The sequence below is a fragment of the Terrapene carolina genome, unplaced genomic scaffold (assembly GCF_002925995.2).
Source record: "Terrapene carolina triunguis isolate 2854851 unplaced genomic scaffold, T_m_triunguis-2.0 Scaffold23, whole genome shotgun sequence".
In the NCBI taxonomy this organism is placed as follows: Eukaryota; Metazoa; Chordata; order Testudines; family Emydidae; genus Terrapene; species Terrapene triunguis.
In genome coordinates, this window is record NW_020664374.1 from 12062421 (window position 1) to 12082083 (window position 19663).

Here is a 19663-nt window from a genome sequence, read left to right on the forward strand (position 1 = left end):
ATGGTGTTAAAAAGAAGCATTGCACAGTAAAATGTAGAAGAAGAGAGGATATTTTTGGAGAAGCTCAGTTCCTCCCTACTAACTCTCAGCTGTTCAGTCTAATTATTTGGCACATTTTTATGCTCATATTGTAACTGGTCCTTCAGATCATGTGTTTTGTTTCAATATAATTAGATTAATATGTGTTCCACTTTATTTTTTATTTCCTGATCTTTTTTTCAGGCACGTTAGCTGGAGTTATAGATTTAGCTGTAGACTGGATGACAGATCTGAAAGAGGGTGTCTGCTTATCTGCATTCTGGTACAGCCATGAGCAGTGCTGCTGGACATCTAATGAAACCACATTTGATGACAGGGACAAATGTCCCAAGTGGCAGAAATGGTCCGAGCTTCTGGTAAACCAGTCTGAGGTATGCAAGACCTGGTTAGGCTGGAGACTGGGAAATACTAACCATTCCCAGAATATTCTTTCCCCCCCCACTACTCTGTGATATTCTCTTCAAACAGCCTGCCTCCCAACCCCCAATATAGAGAGTTATGTACTGCCAATATTGTTACCTGGGGTTCCCACAAACATTTTCTGCTTAGCCTGTTATAAGCCCCAGGTCTCATGGGTGTGTGTGCTGCAGAAACGAAGTCTGTGAGAATGTATCCTTACTAGAATAAAAGAATTACCTCATAACTAGATCTGGGTGAAAATTTTCAGACAAGTCGTTTATTTGCTAAAAAATGCAGTTGTGGCCAACCTGAAACTATTCACGAATTTGACCTGATTAGTTTCGGCTCGAAAAATGTTCTCCAATATCTCGCGCGCTCTCTCTCTGTGGAGAACAGAGTTATGTGAGTATCCTCCACCAGCAATTTAAAAAAAAAAAACTGATGCTTGCTACAATCTCATCCATTCAGGAAAAAAGTGTTTTGGATGTACTCTTATGGGCCCATGGGATAAGTCATCTTTGGCTTAAGGGATTTAGCAGAATAAACATAAGGTTTGACTCCACCAGGGAGAACACCACAACCTTCACTTTAATTTGGCAGTGGAATTTTAACCTGGAACTCCATATAGTCTCTAAGAACCCTGTCATCACTGTACAACAACAACTTGGTCATTCTTAACAGTAACCCCAAAGCCGTTGTTTTAGTTTTAGCTGGACTGCACTGTCTGTGGACATGCCTGGCCTAATTTTCCAGAGGTGTTGTTTCACTGACTTCACTGGAACTTGTGTGTATATGCTGCGCTGTTAGATACCAAGCAGGAATCGCTCCTGTACACTGGGTGAGACACAATGCCATGCACTTTGCATGGCATTTCAACTGTCTTAGTCAGTATTTATAGACTGTTAGTTGTTTCTTAGTAACATTAAATAAACATTGTCCCAGGATAAATTGTTGAACTGGAGTGAAGTTGTAGTTTATTAGAAATTCCCTGGATGGAGAAGAGGTGGGAAGGAAGAACCAGGGGGAACATATAATTGATATAGGCCCTGTCTTGAGGAAATCCACAGCAGGCCACTTGATTTCTTGGAGGACATAAATAGAAAACATCCTCAAGGATATTCGTTTTACCCATATGCACCAGAAACTCAACAATCAGGTCTACTGTATGTTATGCATTGCATTAAGCATAACAGCTGGATGGGTGTGTTAGTTCACATGGAGTTAATTTTTTCACCATATTCAAGCGAGGTTTCTGATCCTCAACGGTATTATTACAGTGAAAATAACTATTAGTTTGACAAAAACAACGAGGAGTCCGGTGGCACCTTAAAGACTAACAAATGCATCTGAAGAAGTGAGTTTTTTACCCATGAAAGCTTATGCCCAAATAAATCTATTAGTCTTTAAGGTGCTACCGGACTCCTCGTTGTTTTTGTGGATACAGACTAACACAGCTACCCCTCTGATACTTGACACCATATTAGTTTGACCTGATTCTGGTGACTTCCCAAGACCAACGGAGCGTCTAAGATCTTCAGTCTTCCCGAGTCTCCCTGGCTGCTATAGTCAGTAGATCTAACTGTATTAATATTGTTGTTATATTATGGTAGCATCTAGAGGCCCCAATCAGGGACCAGGGGCCCACAAGCAATGTACACACATACAACAGAAAGTCAGTCCTACCTCTGTACAAACTCTGCAGGCTTCTCAAAGCCTTGTAGAACTTCTAAGAACAATCAAGATTGATTTAATTACAGTCAGTACAGAGAGAGATTTTTGTTCTCATTCATAAGTTACTACACCTTGCAGAAGACATCCAAACAACAGACACAAGCACAGTGAAAAGAACTGGTTGCCTTGAGTGTACAGAGGGAACAATTCACAGAACATTTTACATAAAAAGTTCTTGGAGGGTTTTTCCCAGATGTAATCTGTTCAGACTCTTCTATTTTATGCACAGCTGTGGCTCTGCTTATCATGTCTAACTGAATTTGACATTTTGGAGCCCTAGATGTAGATAGTTTTTTTTTTTTTTTTTTTGCAAAACCATTTCTTCCCTGTGGTTTTGGGCATTATGGCTGCTTTCAGCCCCTTAAATATGTTGCCACTATGAATTCTGACACATCCTATAGGATCTGTCAATATTGTTTTAATTATAGTCTTTCTATGAAACCTCCCCCCAAAAAGCAGATTTAATTTAGAGAAAACATGAAAATAAATCAGACTATGCACCAGACCATATTTTCTTCCCGACTCCTTATTATACAGGTTACCTGTGTGGGCCATCCATTCAACCCTGTGCTCTTTCCTTCTCTTATTCCAGTGGCTTTCAACCTTTCCAGACTATTGTACCCCTTCCAGGAGTCTGATTTGTCTTGCGTACCCCCAAGTTTCACCTCACTTAAAAACTACTTGCTTACAAAATCAGACATAAAAATACGAAAGTGTCACAGCACACTATTACTGAAAGATTGCTTACTTCCTTATTTTTACCATATTATTATAAATCAATTGGAATATAAATATTTTACATACATTTCAGTGTACAGTAAATAGAGCAGTATAAACAAGTCATTGTATGAAATTTTAGTTTGTACTGACTTTGCTAATGCTTTTTCTGTAGCCTTTTGTAAAACTAGGCAAATATCTAGATGAGTTGATGTACCCCCGGAAGACCTCTGCATACCCCCAGGGATACACATACCCCTGGTTGAGAACCACTATCCTATTCCACTGCCAGTGCCACTCCTTTAAACAGCCAGCAGAGGATGCTGTAAAAGTAGGATACACATCATCCTCCTTGTGGAGACTAAACTTGCCTCTGTTAATACACTGGAGCCATCTATTTTGGCCTAGTGTTGACTCCGACAGTCGACTCATAGGCTTAAATTTAAGCATGTGAGTAAGTGCCTTCCTGAATCAGGTCTTGGTGATGGCAGCTAAAAGTGTGGCTGGGTCACTACTACTTCCCTTCTGAAAGAACTTATTAATCTTTAGAAACTGCTGTTTAAAGTTCCAAAAGTTTATGACTATAAGTGTTCAAAAAAGAACTCAATCTTGCCTGTGACCACGTGTCTAGTTCATGGAGGATAGGTCCATCAATGGCTATTAGCCAGGATGGGCAGGAATGGTGTCCCTAGCCTCTGTTTACCAGAAGCTGGGAATGGGCGACAGGGAATGGATCACTTGATGATTACCTGTTCTGTTCATTCCCCCTGGGGCACCTGGCATTGGCTGCTGTCAGAAGACAGGATACTGGGCTAGATGGACCTTTGGCCTGACCCAGTATGGCCGCTCTTATGTTCATATGTTAAATGTTTGGAGAATGTGAGGATGAATGTTATCCCTAGTGAGGTAGTCGTGCAAAATAAGTGGGATCCTAGTAGGCTGACCCAGTATAATGCAGTATATGTATGTGTGTCTGTAGCAAATACATAAAACAGATCTGCAGTGTTTACATCTCAGATTTGAAAAAGAAGTCTGTCAAAAGAAACAAATATGGTACAGCTTAATTGAATTAAGAAGCAAAATAGCTGCTTTAACCCAATGTTTTAGCCCAATGTTTTACAGCCAAATTCTCACCAGATGAGCTGGAGCTGCTGCAGGTTCACACTAGTGTAGTTGAGATGAGAATCTGGCCCTGGGACTGCAAACCCAGACTGTCCTCTAAGGCAGGGGTTCTCAACCTTTTTCTTTCTGAGGCCCCCCAATGTCCTATTAAAAACTCCACGGCCCCCTTGTGCCACAACAACTGTTTTTCTGCATATAAAAGCAAGGACCAGCGTTAGGGGGTAGCAAGCAGGGCAACTTGCTCAGGCTTCAGCTTCAGCTCCGGGTGGAGGGGCTCGGGCCTCTAGGCTTCAGCTCCATACAGTGGGGCTTCAGCTTTCTGCCCTGGGCCCGAGCAAGTCTAATGCCGGCCCTACTTGGCGGACCCCTGAAACCTGCTTGCGGCCCCCCAGGGGGCCCTGGACCCCTGGTTGAGAACCACTGCTCTAAGGGAATAGTGAATATTACCATTGAGTCTCTAATTGAAAGCACTAGGGAGAAGACATTCATGGGGCAATTAAATAAACATTCTTCAGTTGGAACAATAAAAATCCACTATGACTATGGATGGGTGTCCGTGATAAGTGTGGAATTTATGACTTAAGTCTTGGGTCATGGTAGTTGATAACACTCTGCTCTTCTGCTGTTATCAGCAAGGCCAATCATTGATATTGTATTTGGATAGAAATCTCTAGGATTATGCTAGGGTTAGTTATTGTTATGGCATGTTTGGCAAACAGGGACCATCATGGCCTTGTCTGCTTTGTCATTCATGAGATTGGAACAGGTTTTTCAGCATTGGGAATTGGAACAGAATAGGAGTAGTTAACACAGACTTCCTTGATTGTCTCACACGCAGCACTGTCTCATCTTAATCCTTCCCATCTGAAAAAGCACTCCCAGGACCTCAAATATAGGTTATGGACACTACTAGTCTTCACGCAGAGGCTTCCCTTGTCTCTGTTCTGGGCCATCAGGCAGCAGAGGGAGAACCTTTAAAGGTATGCATCATATTGTCATCTTTAGACTGATGAATCACAGCTCCATGCCGCCTATTGGATCAGTCCATTATGGGCTCTTTTTTGGCTATTGGCGTGTCTAAATCAGGGGTTCTCAAACTGGGGGTTGGGACCCCTCAGGGGGTCACAAGGTTATTACATGGGTGGTTGCGAGCTGTCAGCCTCTACCCCAAACCCCACTTTGCCTCCAGCATTTATAATGGTATTAAATAGGTTTAAAAGTGTTTTTAATCATAGAATATCAGGGTTGGAAGGGACCTCCGGAGGTCATCTAGTCCAACTCCCTGCTCAAAGCAGGACCAATCCTCAGACAGATTTTTGCTCCAGATCCCTAAATGGCCCCGTCAAGGATTGAACTCACAACCCTGGGTTTAGCAGGCCACTGCTCAAACCACTGAGCTATCCCTCCCCCCTGTTGGTACTCAGAGGCTTGCTATGTGAAAGGGGTCACCAGTACAAAACTTTGAGAACCCCTGGTCTAGATGGCTTTATTATTTGGATGGACACATCCAGTTGAAACTCAACACAGAAAAGGTCAAGGTCATGCTCGTGGGTAGGGAAAAGTGTCTTGAGGAAAACTTGGGCAGGCTTTGTATGTCCATTCCAGGGAGAATGGCGTCACTGGAGATGGGTGTGGAACTTGGAGGTAACCACTGACTGCTCGCTCCGCAGTTACAACAGTGATTTAGAGTGGCTATTACCATTACCATTTCCATCCTGGTGGGAAAGCCCATCTGTTTATCTTGAGTACAGGCCTCAGCATGATTGCTTGTGCTTTTGTCACAGGATAAACGACTGTAATACATTCATAATTGGGCATCCTTTCAAATTGCTTTGGAGGCTGCGACCCCTGCAGAATGAGTCATTTACCTTATACCTTCAGATAAGAGTGAGGAATTCAGTTATACCCATGTTCTGTGAGGTGCACTGGCTGCTATTACACCAAAGAATATAATTTAAGGTATCAGACTTAGTATGGAGAGCCTCTTCATAATCGAAACCCTCAGAACTGGATTGATCACTTCGCATTCTATGTCCCTGCCTGATCATTACAATTAGCCAGGTTGGTTCTGGTCTTGGCCCTTCTATTAAAATTAATGGAGAAGTGTTGCTAAATCCCCGGCTTTGAAAATCTCAGTGTCCCCAGAGAGGCCAGCTGCTCTCTCTCATTGGCTGGCTTTAAAGTACATTGCAAATCCCTCCTTTGAGGTATTTTTTTCTGGCTGTAACTGGGTTTGCCCTGGTGCTAGATTTGTTTGATGTTATTTGGACTGTGTATATGTGCTTACCTTTTCTTTCAACTGTTTAAGTGTTTAGTTTGGTATTTTGTACAGTGCGTGAGAACCTTACAAAAGACACCATATAGATTGATTTAAATAAACTAAGATGCTGCATCTATATATCTTTGTGGAGCACAAAAAAATGCAAATGTTCACATTTACTGAGGCAAAAGCAGCTTCAAACATATTACTAGTGTTGCAATAATTGAACAGAACCTGCTCCACCCCACTCCTAATCCTAATAGAAACATAAGGTTATTTCATTGCATTTGTCTAACAGTGTTTTTGCTGTTATTTTTCCAGGGTGCAAGTGCTTACATTCTAAACTATTTTCTGTACATTATGTGGGCTCTATCTTTTGCTTTCCTGGCAGTCTCCCTGGTCAGGGTGTTTGCTCCTTATGCCTGTGGTTCTGGGATTCCAGAGGTGAGTTTCTTCCAGATGGATGCAAATTTGAAAACTGAAAAATCATTTCATGTTCCAGACCCGTGCTATCATATAGCTATGCCTTTGGTATATGAACAAGCAGAAGCAAGGCATTTTAATTCCCCCCCCGCCCCCCACTGGACATGTCTTTATATTATGCCTTTTGCTTAAGCTGTGTTCATGTTACCGATCTAAATTCTTCATTTTAGACTCCAATCAAAGGCATATGCAATGGCTGTTGTTTTGGCCAACAACCCAAGGACTGAACTGGACACTCCCAGAGCTAAAAGCATGAACTGCTACAACTTGAGCTAAAGATCCAAGACTCCCTAGCCGGGCTGTAACAATTCATATCCTCTGTGGATTGGACACAGAGGGGGGCCATAGTGCATACTCATCAGTGGGTTACACATAAATATTTGCGTGGAAGTCCAGCAGATACAATTACGTGTTCCAATTATAAGGGAGAAGATAAAAGTTTAGGCCAAGATTTAAGCAGGGGATGGGAGGGAGGGAAAGGGAAGGGAGGAAGATTCAAGACCAAGCTTTCCAAAGTAACTAGTGATTTTGAGCTCCTCAATTTTTGGGGGCCCACCATTTGGAATTCCTTTAAAGGCTCTGATTTTCTGAAAATCAGGTGTGTCAAGCTGGGTACCCAACATTCAGGCAACCAAAGTCACCCGTCACTTGAAAAATTGGCCCTAAATCCATATTTGGGTTCTTAAATGAGTGACCTTGAAATCAAGGCGATCTACAGGTTACTCAATACTTTAATAAAACATGTCAGACGCTTATTTAAAAAAAAGTGCTAAATAACAGCTGGGTATTATTGTTTAAGAGCCTCCATATGGATTTCGGAGTCTAAATTTAAGCTTCAGTCTTTGAAAGTCTTATCCTTCTTCTTTAGATTTAATTCAGTGTACAGAGCTGTTTGCTCCTTTCCTCACCTCTAGGAGAGCAACCCAAGAAATCTAAAACTGATTAATCAAAAATCTGGAACTGGTTGGAAAAAATAATTGCAAAACCCTCCTGAAATATTGATATTGTTTCCATTGCTCAGGTGTCAATATGAAGCTATTTTAATTTTTTTAAAATTTTTGTTGTAACTTTTAAAAAAAATTTAATAAAAATATTATCAAACATTTTCACTTACAGAAAACCTGAATTTTAATAAATGAAAATGTCTACTGGTTTTGATAACGTTTTGGATAAAAATTCTGATAATGAAGTCAGAAAAGTCAGAAGTAAAAAAAGCCACTTTTTGATGAAAAACTTTTCATTTGCAAAATTTTGAGAAGTTTAAAAATCAACAAACACCAAAGCCAAAAACCTTATTTCAATATTGATTTGAGTGTACTTTTAGAAAACTTGCTTAGAGATTGATTGATTTCTTTATATCTTTGGGGAAGAATACAAAGGAAAAAAGGAAGGGGGGAGTATCAATCCATGTAAACTGGAACTTGGAATGGTGTGTACTTAAATTGACACAGCTTAGTTGGTTCTCGCTTTTAAAATCCTGATGGTCTTAACTCGTGCTATAATCTTGTAAAGGATTTTTTATTATTATTTTACGTGTATATTGCTTTAATGCCTATAAGCTAACCAGGTCACGCACTCTAGAGATGTAGGCACTGTACAAACATATAGTAAATCATAGTTCCTTCCCTCTCAAAGGGCTACAAGGCACACTAAAACTGCTGTTGCTTGAACACGCTCAGTCAATTCCTTTTACACTGCAGTCAGTAAAGGAACTCCCATCAGAAACTGTGCCGCTTCAGATGCCAAGCCAGCCCCATGTCCTAGTCCCACTGGACTGGATTGCTGGAACAGGATGTAGAAAAATAAAAATCACTGCTAAGAATGGTGGCAAGTAATGTGTATATGCTAGAGTTACCTTCAATTTAGACATGTTTTAGAGGTAAATTTCAAATCAGATTTTTGCCTGTTGACTTTGTCTGTTTAAATATGGCAAGATTTGATCCATATTTTTAAAAAATTAAGAGAAACTTGTTCAAACCAAGATCTCTGCCAGATTCAGTTTCATGGCACTGTAATATTTTTTTTGTGATGGAATTTTTAGAAATAACAAAACATTTTCTGTTTATGGAATCTGCCCCCCACTATAATTATTTTGGTTTTTTTGGTGACACTCATTTGCATCTGATTTAAGCCCTGATCCTACAAGCCAATCCACATGGGCAGCATCCTGTTGACTTCACAGAGGCAGGGATCCACCCACAATAACTAGCTTGTAAAATTGTTGCCATGTTTACCCACTACTCATGTTAACCACTAGTACGATATCACTGTAGAAAAGTTGTCTTAATCTTTTGCTCTGTGCATCATTGGCTTCTAGTCTACTATAGCTGTTAAGCTGTTTTTGCAAAATTGAAGTTGCAGAAGTTTATTTAGTTCTTCAACCTATTCTTCCTGCCTTCCAGATAAAAACCATCCTGAGTGGTTTCATTATTAGGGGCTACCTAGGGAAGTGGACACTCTTAATCAAAACAGTCACCTTGGTTCTGGTGGTGTCTTCGGGCCTCAGCCTCGGCAAAGAAGGTCCTTTAGTGCATGTGGCTTGTTGCTGTGGTAACTTCTTCAGCAGCCTCTTCTCAAAGTACAGCAGGAATGAAGGAAAGAGGAGAGAGGTGAGCTTGGACTCAGATTGTCATTTCTTTCCCCTTAAATATAGTCAACAACTCAAAGGGCTCATGCCTTGAATGCAAATCTTTGTGTTGCAGGTGCTTTCAGCTGCAGCTGCTGCAGGAGTCTCTGTTGCTTTTGGTGCTCCAATTGGTGGTGTACTTTTTAGCCTGGAAGAGGTAAGAGCTACCAGCGAATCAGCTATGTTTCACTTTCATGATGTATGTTTGCAGAATTCATTTGCATCAGTAAAAATACTTTCCCTTGATTCCTTCCTTAAGAATCCTTTTTTATTTTCCCAATATTGTTACACCATATATAAGCATATATAATCTGTAGTTGTTGCCAATAAGAAGTAACCCTGTAGATTAGCATAATGTTGGCGGAAGAGGAGTAATAGTCTCCTGGAGATAACCAAAGGCATGGTTGTGCTGTGTGTGTTCAGCATTTGACTCCATATGAAAAGGTGTATGCCTTGAGCATTCTAACAAAAGATTACAGAAACTTGCTACCTCATGTCTAGAGATCATAACTGCTCAACAGCTTGCTTTATGATTCATCTCACGTTCATTTTCCATTGTTCGCAATTTCCTCCTCAAGTCTGAAAATGCCTTTCCTTACAGATGTGTGACCACGTTCTGGTCGCAGACACACCCATGTATGTAAAGTCATACTAACCACAGACGGAATGCAGTAGGGCCTGTGGTGCTACAGAAAAGAGAGTAACTAAATCAAACACCTTACCTCCCACTCAGTTAAGCATTCACTGTCTCTGTTTGTTTTAGGTTAGTTATTATTTTCCCCTGAAAACCCTCTGGAGGTCATTTTTTGCTGCTCTTGTGGCTGCCTTTACTCTGAGGTCCATCAATCCGTTTGGAAACAGCCGACTGGTTCTTTTTTATGTGGAGTACCACACCCCCTGGTATATGGCTGAACTTTTCCCATTCATTCTGCTTGGGGTCTTTGGAGGTCTGTGGGGGACGCTCTTTATCCGTTGCAACATTGCATGGTGCAGGAGGCGCAAAACAACCAGGCTTGGGAAGTATCCGGTCCTAGAGGTCATTGTGGTAACTGCTATCACTGCCATCATCGCCTATCCTAATCCATACACCCGGAGGAGCACCAGTGAGCTGATCTCTGAGCTTTTCAATGACTGTGGTGCTTTGGAGTCCTCACAACTCTGTGACTATATTAATGACCCAAACATGACCAGGCCTGTAGATGACATCCCTGACAGACCTGCTGGCTTCGGAGTCTACACTGCAATGTGGCAGCTGGCCCTGGCTCTGATTTTTAAAATTATCATCACAATATTTACTTTTGGCATGAAGGTAAGTTGGAGGGTGTGTAAAGTTCACAGCTACAATCCATATTGCGTGTTGAAGCTAGACTTTTGCATGACAAGACCTGGTTAATATTAGAGCTTAGAGTGTCATGTTCAGGTTACATACATCTGGCATAATACCAGGGATGTGTATGAGAACATGCAAATTCTGAAGCACAAGGCATTAGAAAATTAAGGCTTAATTAGGATTCTGCTTTGATGGCAACAGATTCATCTAAAGATTCAGAAATTAGCAAGAGTTCCACAGACACTCATGGTGTCAGGGGTGAATTGTAAGATGCTATCACATAACCATCTCATGTCTTTCATTCAGTGTTTGTATTTCATTGTAATATACAGAGTAACTCAATTTAGCTGTAGCATGCTATCTATTTTTGTATGACTCGCTTCCCCTGCTTCTCATCAACTTGCATTAGATACAAAAAAGACAGTATTGGAATGAGCACCCTTGTTGTATCTTCTAGGTTTCTTAGATTTTTCTTGGTTTAAAAAAAAGATATTGTACTTGAGCATTTAAATTCACTTTTGCCAGTAAGTCAATTCAGCATGATTCCCACTTCAACTGAAGTTGATTCCCACTTCAGCTCCCTTGGAAATATGGAATATTTTATGTTGCTGTATATGTTGTTGAATTTTTGTCTCAGTATAGTGCAGTGTAGCCAAGTTGCACTGATTGTGGGAGCCATAAGTTTGAATTTACTGACTATTTATTACATTTAAAAGCTCACGAGATTATGCAAATGTGCAAAATTTTAAATAAAATCTCAGCTGTAATATTCCATCAGTGCAGGTTTTATTGGTTTGTTTTATTTTTTTCCCTCGTGTTTGTCAAGTTTTGCTTTTTAGAAAGAAAGGGGAAATAGAGTTCTGTACATCAGACCAAATGGCTAAAAGAAAAAAGGTGCTGTTTAAATGTTAACCTAGAGCAATCAAGGGTTATTTTGGTTTAAAACCCCCCACTCCAAACAAACAGGGGTTTTGTGGTCCAGATTCCATTTTATCCAAGCCCAAACTACACAAAATGGGCAGAGGCAAGTTGTAGCTACACGGTTGGTGATGGGGCCCATTTCTAAACATACGTTTGTCTGTATAAACTAGTAGCTCGCATTCACATGAATATATTGATGGTTTTATTCCAAAAAACGAAACTATTGAAATAAACCCAACAGTGTGATGATTTTGCTAACCTAGCCAACTGCTATTTTCTCAGTGTCTAATTTAGGACCTGTCTATAGCAGAATGAATCAAGTTCTGCTGAGCCACCCACTTTAATATGGTATCAGTGCCATATGCTAAGCTAAAACCCATTAAAGTCTATCTTGCAAAATAAGCTTGAACTGAGGATCCATAGCCTAAAAGGCCTAGTATTTTTTCCATGTGATGCTCAAACTTGGGGTTCTCCTTATGGTGCTACTCTTACTAGATTTAACTCAGTTAGTTTGTTTTATAAGGTTTCACTCTGTAGTTGTCTTTGGAAATAATAATAGGATAATCTAAGTCAAGAAACATGGGTTTTCTTACACTGGGGATATTGTTAATAATAAAAAGCCATTTAATGATTAAAATATTATTAACACTATCTCTCAATTTTAGTAGATTTCCTGAGTTGTAGGAACAAACAGAGTCCAAGTTAAGTGTTCTTAGACTCCTGTGGATTTAATATAACTTGATGGAACTGGAGGAGGATTTGAAATAGGATGGTGACGCCTTTCACTGATGAAGTCTCAAGTTCAGATGTGGCTGAGGTTGATACTGGCACAAAGTTATCATTATGGCTGTTCAGTAGCTAAAAGTTCTCAGTACAGTTCTTTAGTGCAGTGCTTCTCAAAGACCGGTCGCTGCTTGTTTAGGGAAAGCCCCTGGCGGTCCGGGCCAGTTTGTTTACCAGCCGGGTCCGCCGGTTCGCCGCCCCAGGCCAATGGGAGCTGCGGGAAGCGGCACAGGCTGAGGGATGTGCTGGATGCAGCAGGTAAACAAACTGGCCCGGCCCGCCAGGGGCTTTCCCTGGACAAGCAGCCGACCAGCTTTGAGAAGCACTGCTTTAGTGGACACCAGCATCAATTGGCAGTGTCAGCAGAGAACCCGAGGAGAGAACAGGCAAAGAGGCTTAACGCTCTCTAGAGAAGGTCGTACCTGAACAGGAATGAGAACACTGGGGAAACTAGCACTGCTGCAACCAGTGCCATACCTTTCCTCTGGGTAGAGAGAGGATTTCAGCCTCCAGGCTTTGGCACTTTTCTCCAGCTCTAACTTCATTTTCAGAATTAAAAAGATATTTTGAAAACCCTACAGAATTTATAATTGGCTACCAAATAATTTCTTCCCCACCAATAAATCTCTCTCCTACCTGAAAGACATGCTTGATATTTTACAGAAAAGTGACTTAGCCAAGCTAGAGCGATTGGTTCTCTCATTTCTTCTTTTCTGTAGTATTGCTTAGTGCCTTGTGACTTGACTGTACAACAGACAGCAAGGCAATGATTCATAACGCTTCCTGGAAGGTGTATAGCAAATTCAGATGAAGAAACGAGCTACCTCATTTCATCTATGAGCATCAGATTCCTCATTTCAATGTGTATGCTGTTTGGTGTTTAATTTAAAATCCAATCTAAATTACACTGATATTTAATAAAGTAAATAAAGGTGAACAGCAGTAATAAAGTTTTAAAGTATCCCATATGATAGAGGTTCATTTCTAGGTGCTATTTACAGTTAAGCCTATACTTTTCAAACTTATGACACACAAAAAGCTACGCCTTCAGAAGAGGAGAAATTAAAACTATGCAATGTGCAAATTTTGAATTTAAAAAAGAAGATTGCTCATACCAATACTGAGAAATAAAGTTGGTGTGAATTCAGGAACTAGGATTAGGTCAAATAGATAAGCATGTATTTAAATTATATATTACTTTTTAAGTACCTGTATAATTCCAGTCATTGCAGAGAACCATCTCAGACCAAGGAGAAGATCCACTAAGATTTCCGGAGAGTTGTGGGGTCTGGCACTGGCTCCGATAAGGGATGTTGGTATTCTATTACTATATGTCTTACATGCATAGCTGAGACCTTTTGGTCAAAATGATCACTTGTCTGTATTTCATTTAAGATCCCTTCAGGCCTCTTTATTCCCAGCATGGCTGTGGGAGCCATGGCTGGTAGAATGGTTGGAATTGGAGTAGAGCAGCTGGCCTACCATCATCATGACTGGATCATCTTCAGGAACTGGTGTAGACCCGGAGCGGATTGTGTCACCCCAGGGCTTTATGCTATGGTGGGAGCTGCAGCATGTTTAGGTACAGTAAGTGGCGGTCTTTATTTGTGTGTGTGTGTGTGTGTGTGTGTGTGTGCTACAAGATGTTTTCCAGATGTACTGTGGGTTTTTTAAATTGTTAAGAGAATTTCATGCTCATGGAAGCATGCAAGTTTGCCACTCTGACAATCCTGGAAACAAATTATACGATCAGGCACAGCACAGGCAGTAGCACTGAACTCTTCCTTACATTGCCCCATCGGTGTACTTTGAACGTGGTCTAGAGGAGAGGGGGTAATTAGTTGTCCCTGCCCAGTTACACTTAGTCTTCTCTGTTGAATCTGCCAAAAAGGATGTCAATTGCAAACAATATGGGGGTGAGTGGGGAGAGAGTTATAAAAAGAACATGAGTTTTCTTTTTTATAAAGAGCAGGAAAACTCTTCCAAGAGGCTTGCTCATTTGCGATGGCTGTAATTTCCACTGTAATTACCCACTGATTTAAAATATTCCACTATTGAGCCAAGGAAAGCCATCTTTGGTCACTACAAATTTTGCCCAAATTGAAATAATTGATCTGGAAGTGAAAGGTCTGTATCCCATTACCAATCACACAGGTTATATTCAGTCTTTCATCCCTGATTATAGGTTCAAAGCCTGGTTCCTTTGAATTCAATGTGAATTTTGCTATTAACTTCAATTGGACTGCCATTCAATCCTAAATGCTAATTGTTAAAGCAAGCCCAGTGATATAAACTAAATCTTGTACATCAAATGCCAAGTTGTACATGGAAAGGAAATGTGAAAACATCAATTCCAAGCATGTTATTTCTTCTTTCATTTTTTACTTGACCTGTATCTTACATAATTTCCACTGCTGCTTGGTATTTGGACTATGCAGTAATGGGCATATATCACAGAATTAGGCCTTGTCTACAACGAAGCTTTCTTGTGTAGATGTATCTTGTACAAGCAAAAGAGTGCTTTTGCCGATATAGCTTATACAAGCGCTCTGAACAAAATAAGCTGTTCTGGCAAAAGGAATCCTGTGCCAGTAGAACTGCGTCTAGCAGTTTTGCTGGCCTGGGAATGTCAGTTAGGGTATGATTTTTCACACCCCTATGTTCATAGCTATGCCAACAAATTTTAAGTGTAGACCAGGCCTTAGTGTAATTCAGTAGGCTTCCAATGAAAGCTGCATCCAGAGGAGCACTGGCAGATAAGTAGGATCATTTGTGACACCAGTCATGGTAGGAACCTAATGTCAGAAATAGTAAACCAGCCTCAGTTGTCCTTTTTTATTCTTTTCTTTAGCATTCCAAAACAAAATTGATCAGTGTAGACATTTTGCTTTTATATTAAAGAAAAGTTCTTTACTGTGCATCCATTAGCAGGCAATCCTATTCTGTTTTTACAGCCACAAACAGCTATGTAATAATTGTAACTGCATAGCATTACCCATGCAATTATATAAAAACAACTTTTAATAACCTATTTTCTTATTTCTCCAATCTAAACAATGGCACTGTATTTGGAGATCTAAGAATATCAAATTATCACAATTATCTTTCTGACATATTACCTGGAGAAACATATACAATTGTTATACTGTGATTATATGATTCTTTATATATTGTAATGTAAATTGCAGCAGTAAACAGATTAATTATAAAATGACACAAAGAAACTACAGTGAAGAATGTTGATGCTAGAACTGATTTATATACAGAGGGCATCACAACCAAGCTACAAAAACACATTTCATGGAAGCTGCTTACATTATGACAAGCAATTTACAGAGGTTGATTGAGGAGCGTGCTATGTTTAATACAGTTCCCTTAATGCTTCTTTTTCTTTGAGTGTAATCCTTAATCAAGTATGTTTTCAAATTAAACCTTCAATATAATCAATTGTATATAAATGAAGAAGTCAATAATGAAATTAAACATGTCTGCACTTTAGCACTGATTTTCCCAGAAATATGGGCCTAGTAGTTTAGACTGACCCCAATCCAGTTTTGGTATGTCATGTATCAAGTATAGTTCAGACATGTGTGTGCTTTGCTGTTGTGCCAGATTATTTAATTAAGGTAATCTCCAAGCACGCAGGTACCAGAGTCCGTAATTATCTGCTTTTCACATGCTAATAAATTTGGGTTGAGCATGTCACTGTAACCTTTTCTGTTCAAAATTACAGCAGATGAAATGGAAACCTGTACTTTCAGTGAACGACACACAGTGAGGGGTTTGAATAATTTCATGCCTTTATGAATATAAGATACTAGAAAGCCAGAAGAGTTGATACATTTATAGATTTTTGTTGTTTTTTTTTAGGGGGGAACCTGAATGATCTTTTTCTTGGCAGGTGGAGTTACCAGAATGACTGTCTCCCTGGTGGTTATTATGTTTGAGTTAACCGGAGGCTTGGAGTATATTGTACCTCTAATGGCTGCAGCTGTGACCAGCAAGTGGGTAGCAGATGCCTTTGGGAAAGAAGGGATCTATGAGGCACACATCCACTTGAATGGTTACCCATTTCTGGATGCTAAGGATGAGTTCACACACCGAACACTAGCAACAGATGTCATGAGGCCTAGGCGTGGTGAGCCTCCACTCTCCGTTCTGACACAGGATAGTATGACAGTGGAAGATGTGGAGACATTAATCAAAGAGACCGATTACAATGGCTTTCCGGTGGTGGTTTCCAAAGACTCGGAGCGTCTCATTGGTTTTGCACAGAGACGGGAACTGATTCTTGCAATAAGTGAGTAAAGAGTACAATATAGATTTTAATGGGAATGTAGAGGGTATTAGTGATACTGTGAAGCATGTACAAATAGGTAAGTAAGAACAAAACTGAATGTTTACTCCAAAGGATGTGGAAGGCCGTTTCTACCCTTCTTTATAAGAACCATGCCAAGCAACCTCCCCACTACAACATACCTTCAGCCAACCTCTGGGGTTTAATTCCGCACTCCGTTATGCTGAGGTAAATCTGAAGTAACTCTGTTGAAGCCGTTGGAGTTAAACCAGTTTCAAATTGGTGAAAGTCAAATCAGACCATGGTCAGTAGCATCTCTAGTCTCCAACCAAATCTTTTGTCACTCTCAGCAGTAAAAGTCCGAAGATATCTGTGAACCCCAGCCACTACATAACAACGTGCAAAGTGCTGGTGTCACACTGTGTTAGTTTCTGTTATCACATCATAGTTATTCTAATTTGTAAGCATTTAAATCTTGCAGATTTTGGTGACCTGAAAGATCAGTGGTATGATTTTCAGATGAGTGGAGGAGGGGAAGCTCCTGAGTTCTTTGGAAAATAAAATCTATAAATAGAAAATAACAGCTATTTTGGTGACCGCCTTTCCTGCTTACAGGGACTTTTTCATGAAGTAAAAATTGCTCTGTAAACCATGTACTCTTTACATTTTAAGCTGCTCTACTTAAAAGGATACTACCTAAAACCTAGGTTTACAAAGGGAAGCAAGTGTTGCAATGCTGAGCTTTGTAATGCCTAATTTCTCAGAGCCTTCCCTCTCAATTTGTCCCTTTGTGGATCTACCCCTAAGTAAAATTAGACCTAAAAACTAAATTACTTGTTCCCATCAGGTGTCCATCTATAATTTGATTTCCCATCTCCCTTCCTCCAAAACTGATAACTGGTGTCATATTATATATGTTAAGCACAAGGGATGGAAAAACTCTTTGTGTCTACTTTGGAATCCACTTCATCATTGTAGGTTTAACAGAGTGCCATAGACTCAAAAGTTATTGGATTCATGTTCTGCATAGGGAATGAGTGTTAAGGAGCAGATGAGAGAAGAATTCTAGAGCCCAGTTTCTAGCTATAATACATATTGCAGCCTTCCCTTAAGCTACAAGTATGTTTGTTTTTAACTGCATGACTGAGAGGTGAGTGGTTTAAATGGCTTGCGAATAGGATTGCCAACTTTCTAATCACACAAAACCAAACACGCCTGCCCCGCTCTTCCCTGAGGCCCTGCCCTTCCCCTGCCCCTTCTCCAAGGCCCTGCCGCCGCTCGCTCCATCCCCCTCCCTCTGTCGCTCGCTCTCCGCCCCCCAACTCACTTTCACCAGGCTGGGGCAGGGGACTGGGGATGGGGGTGAGAACTATGGCTAGGGGTGCGGGCTCTGGGGTGGGACTGGGGATGAGGGGTTTGGGGTGCAGAAGAGGGCTCCAGGCTGGGGCAGGGGGCTAGGGTGCGGGGGAAGGGATGAGCTCTGGGTGAGGGTGCAGGCTCTGGGTGGGGCCAGAAATGAGAGGTTGGGGTGCAGGAGGGGGCTCCAGGCTGGGGCCCAGGGGTTCGGAGTGTAGGAGGAGGTTCAGACTCTGGCTGGGGGTGCAGACTCTAGGGTGGGGCTGGGGATGAAGGGTTTGGGGTGAAGGAGGGGGCTTCGGGCTAGGGAAGGGAGTTGGGGTGTGTGGGGGGGTGAAGGCTCTGGCTGGGGGTGTGGGCTCTGGGATGGGGCCAGGGATTAGGGGCTTGGGTGCAGGAGAGGGCTCTGGGCTGGGGCAGGGAGTTGGGGTATGAAGGGGAGTGAGGGCTCTGGGGTGGAGCCGGGGATGAGGGGTTTGGGTTGCAGGAGAGAGCTCAGCGCTGGGGCACGGTGTTGAGGGAGGGGTGTAGGCTCCTGGAGGGAGTTTGGGTGTGGGAGGGGACTCTGGGCTGGGGCAGAGGGTTGGGATGTGGGAGGTGTGGGGTCCCAGCGGCACTTACCACAGCTCCCAGGAAGTGGCTGCCAGGTCCCTGCAGTCCCTCGGCACATGGGTGGCCAGGGAGGCTCTGTGCTGCCCTCGCGTCCGCAGGCACCACCCCCACAGCTCCCATTGGTCACAGCTCCTGGCCAATGGGAGCTGTGGAGTTGGCACTGGGGGTGGGGGCAGCGCGCAGAGGCTCCCTGCCACCCAGGCACCTAGGTGTCACAGGGATCTAGCAGCCACTTCTGGGAGCAGCGCAGAGCTAGGACAGGCAGGGAGCCTGCCTTAGCCCCGGGCCCCCGCTGTGCCACCGACCGGACTTTTAACAGCTCTGGTGCTGACCAGAGCTGCCAGGATCTCTTTTCTACTGGGCATTCCAGTCAAAAACCAGATGCCTGGCAACCCTATTTGTGAATTCAGACTAGTTTTGCAATTATCAAAAATAGGGAAGTGCACACACCTCAAACTACAAGGCACCTGGCTCATCTAACTGTAAAAGACAACCAAGTAGTTCAAGGGAATCTGCTTTTTTGAATAGCATCAACTCAATAGCCCCACCACCACCCCTCCTCCTCCCTACCCCCTACAAAATCACAAGGAAGGAATCCTCAAAGTAATAACTTCAATATGAGACAATTGTTAAGTCATTTACAGGATAATTAAGCCAACAATTGTGACTTTGTCCCTTTAAATCTTTGTTTTACCTCCAGGCTGTCACTTCCTCTGGCAGATACAAAAGACACACCCTATGGCAGGGTCAGAAGGGCAAAATAAACCAGTGTTTGAGAGTTGACAAAAGATATAAAGACCAAGAGTTGGTACTTTTTATAAAATGTACGGAGTTTGCAGTTTTATATCACTTTCTTTCTAACTAGTTTTAAGGTGCTGCCCATCCCCAACTCCCTAAATTCCCTTGTGAGAACTTGAAAATACAAATTAGATACACTGGGCCTGACCCTTGTCTGTCTTGTACCGTATGTTGTCATGCAGTGAGTGT

General features: G+C 41.7%; 1 protein-coding gene across 2 annotated transcripts in view; it reads left to right on the plus strand.

Moving 5' to 3' along the window:
- Positions 1 to 19663, plus strand: part of LOC113406143 (H(+)/Cl(-) exchange transporter 4) — a 33855-nt gene that overhangs the window by 7347 nt on the left and 6845 nt on the right. The window contains exons 3-9 of one of the 2 annotated variants that reach the window (XM_026649070.1): positions 223 to 410; positions 6590 to 6712; positions 9154 to 9360; positions 9454 to 9534; positions 10141 to 10686; positions 13807 to 13993; positions 16313 to 16711. In XM_026649070.1, the coding sequence (XP_026504855.1) occupies positions 223 to 410; positions 6590 to 6712; positions 9154 to 9360; positions 9454 to 9534; positions 10141 to 10686; positions 13807 to 13993; positions 16313 to 16711 (1731 nt within the window). The remainder of the gene's footprint in view (positions 1 to 222; positions 411 to 6589; positions 6713 to 9153; positions 9361 to 9453; positions 9535 to 10140; positions 10687 to 13806; positions 13994 to 16312; positions 16712 to 19663) is intronic. The other variant, XM_026649076.1, reaches the window with a different exon arrangement.